The sequence below is a fragment of the Euleptes europaea genome, chromosome 2 (genome assembly GCF_029931775.1).
Source record: "Euleptes europaea isolate rEulEur1 chromosome 2, rEulEur1.hap1, whole genome shotgun sequence".
NCBI lineage: Eukaryota > Metazoa > Chordata > Lepidosauria > Squamata > Sphaerodactylidae > Euleptes > Euleptes europaea.
Window position 1 is genome coordinate 52,208,051 of NC_079313.1, and position 2,973 is coordinate 52,211,023.

A 2,973-nucleotide genomic window follows, 5' to 3' on the forward strand; every position below is an offset into this window, starting at 1 on the left:
ATATGTGATGTTATGCTGAACAGTAGAGAACTGGAGGTTTTCATATCCAGGACAGACAGACAGACGTATAAACAATCAGTTACAAACAGAAATCAGTAATCATGAAAGTGCTCCAAAATGAAGCAATAAGATTGCTCCAGTATTATGAAGCTTTAAGTATGCTCAAACTGTTGCATTAGTATCCAGTTGCACAGTGCATTCTCATGTCTCAGTGTCGCCCTCCCGTGGGCAAAGGCACCACTTCCATCAGAGTTCATTTTTCCACTGTTGTTACTTCAAAAAGGTTTTTTTGTAAAACAACAACAACAACAAAAAACAAGCCTCTTCCTGAAGCCTGCACACATCACAACTTAGTCCCTAAATTTGTGGATATCATTGAATAGCCGGTAGTTAGGGTAGGCCTCATTTGTATGGGGACAATTGTAGTTGCATCTGCAAGACTGGATCATCATAACATTCTTAGTGAAGGTCTCCCCATCATCACAGCGAAAACGGATCTTGACAGTCCTGGTCTGCTGAGGAGTGCAGCATCTGCTGTCCACGCATGAACCACAGTACTTGGGACGGTACTTCTTCACACTGGAGCATCCTGCATAAGTGAACTTCACTGGAGCTTGGGATTTTTTGGTCTTGGTGCATTTCTTTCCCTTCTGAAAGGAAGAGATTAACAACATAGTTATAATATAAGAGTTCTACCCAACAGCCACCCTCCACCCAGAATGAATTTGAAATGATGGGAAGATGGCAAAGAAGGGTATTTACCTTTAAGGAGTCATAGCTAGGCTGCCCACACGGCCTCACTTCACATATCCTGGTTTCTTTGACTAGCCTGCAGTCAGGGTTATCATTGGTTACTCTTGTGGAGATGCCAGTCCCACAGGTCTTTGAACACTGTGACCATGAGGTTGTTTGCACAATGCATTTTGGATTCTCAAATGAGTGACTGCGTGGCTCAGACTCAAAGACTAGAAGGAAAAAGAAGGGCATGGTGTAAGTTTCTTGCAATTAGGAGCTCTTTGGTTTTTTTCTTCTTCTCATCAACATGCAGAGCAAAACACTGTAGACATTCCAACAGATAATCCCTCTACTAAAGACATTCCAGCAATAACCCTCCCATCCCATGCTGAGGATAACATAACCCTGATATTAACTCACCAGGTAGCATTTTCAGCCCTCCTTTCACAATGGCTATTAGCTCGTTGTTCCTGGTTAATTCCCCTTCAGATGCATCCAGGCCAAATTCTTTGCCAAAGAAACCTTCCAGCTCCTCCAGAGCATCTTTGGAGTCATCACAGACCCATTCCTCGCAGCACTGGCCAGGGACTTTCACTAGCCTTGGGTTAGGGCAGCCCAACTCAGGTAGGGAGAGTTCTTGCGGGCACAGAGGAATACAGCCCACTGCTCCGTCGATGCATGTGCACTGGTGCTTGCAGTTGGGCTGAAAACTTTCTCCATTCTGATAAATTTTGGAGTTGTATTCACAGGGTCTCCCTTCTGAGTGTGCTGTAACAAGAAAGAGAGAGGGAGAAGACATAAGTGAGACTCAAGGCTGCTAAAACAGAGTGGGGGTTTTCCTGCGGTAAAATTCAATTTATGGTAAAGTTCCGTACAATCCCCTAGAGCTCTAGGCAAGAACAATAAGTTAGTCAGGAATCACTTTTCCTTATGCGCTGTTAGTGCAGTCCAGACACAGTGAATTGCATTCCAGACTGCTGAAGTCATATGCCCTTCTGCCAATCTACCAACAACAAAGCATAACCATACATGGGCTCAAAATTACTAAACTTTGCCGCGACACAGACTGGTTGGTATTTATGTATACGCACACACGCACACACTTTAAAGGAACCAAGACCACAAGCTTCTTACCTCTGCAGATCCCCTTTGGAGCTGTGGAGCTGGCACCGAAATTGCATTCCAGCCCCTTGGTGTGATCGCAAGGCTGCATCTTGCTACAGTCCTCGTTGAGCTGCTTAGCACAGACTTTACAGCATCCGCAGCCGTCCAGAACCAGACCGACTCCTGGGGCACATCTTGGGACCTCCAGAGGACACCGGCAAGCAGAAGGGCAGGAAGAAAGTGCCTGGGGAGAAGCAAAGGAAGGCACTGATGAGATGCAAATGCCCCCTCTGGGCTCGATGGAAAAACAAATGAAAACAGCCTTTCTGCCCAAAATGCAGACACGCTGCCCAGGATGGTCACCATTGGTTCCTTGTGCCTCTATCAACTGCACAGATGCAAAATCTCTCCCTTCCTCCACCCAGACAAATCTCCCTTCAGTTTTCAGAGATTAGCATACAATCCACCATGTACAATGCATTTAGCATCATTAACACCCCCCCCCCACAAGTAGAAGGTAGAAATAAAATCCACACCTACCCTATTCACTATCTGAAGAAGAGCAAGAGCCAGGACGAAGCTGGTGGTCTGATAGTTCATCATTGCTTTTTAAGGAAGAATGTCCGGTCTCCCCGCACCCCTCTTCCAACCCAAACCGCAGAAAAACAAAGAGCGAGCGAGCGCGCGCCTGAGCAATCCCCCTGCCTCAAAAAACAAACCCCTGCAAGGCTGGGGCCAAGTGTCTCGGCTCTGGCGGCGGCTTTTAAAAGGAGGCGAGTCCCGCAGGGGCTATAACGCCTCGGTCTTGCTTCTTTGCGGAGAAACGGGGCGGGGGGGAGCCAACGAGCTTGGAAAAGGCTGCCGTCCCTGCTCGCGGCCGCTCGGCGTTGCGCTTCTCGGGGATGCCTTTGCAGTCTGAGGAGGCTCCGCGAGGGAGCCGCTGCTTATATGGCCGAGGGGCCGCCGCCGCCGCCGCCGCGTGCTGCAGCTGCGCTGACGTTGAGCGTTCCAGAATTCTAAAGCATCAGGAATTCTAAAGCATCTCAGGAATGTTTCCTTGGCGCGGTTTCCATCCAAGCTCCTCCCTGTCTCAGTTGCATTTTTTTGTCTTTTGGGTCTCCAGAAAACAGGTTC

The 2,973-nt window shown here is 48.1% G+C and overlaps 1 protein-coding gene across 1 annotated transcript; it reads right to left on the reverse strand.

Annotated features, from left to right (window-relative positions):
• Nucleotides 1-310: 310 nt before the first annotated feature.
• On the reverse strand, nucleotides 311-2,469 carry CCN1 (cellular communication network factor 1). Its single transcript, XM_056845650.1, has 5 exons — nucleotides 2,380-2,469; nucleotides 1,870-2,083; nucleotides 1,156-1,503; nucleotides 763-965; nucleotides 311-650 (listed from the first exon to the last, which is right to left on the reverse strand). The coding sequence occupies exons 1-5, from the start codon at nucleotides 2,440-2,442 to the stop codon at nucleotides 351-353; spliced, it is 1,128 nt and encodes a 375-aa protein (XP_056701628.1). The 5' UTR covers nucleotides 2,443-2,469; the 3' UTR covers nucleotides 311-350.
• Nucleotides 2,470-2,973: the final 504 nt, after the last annotated feature.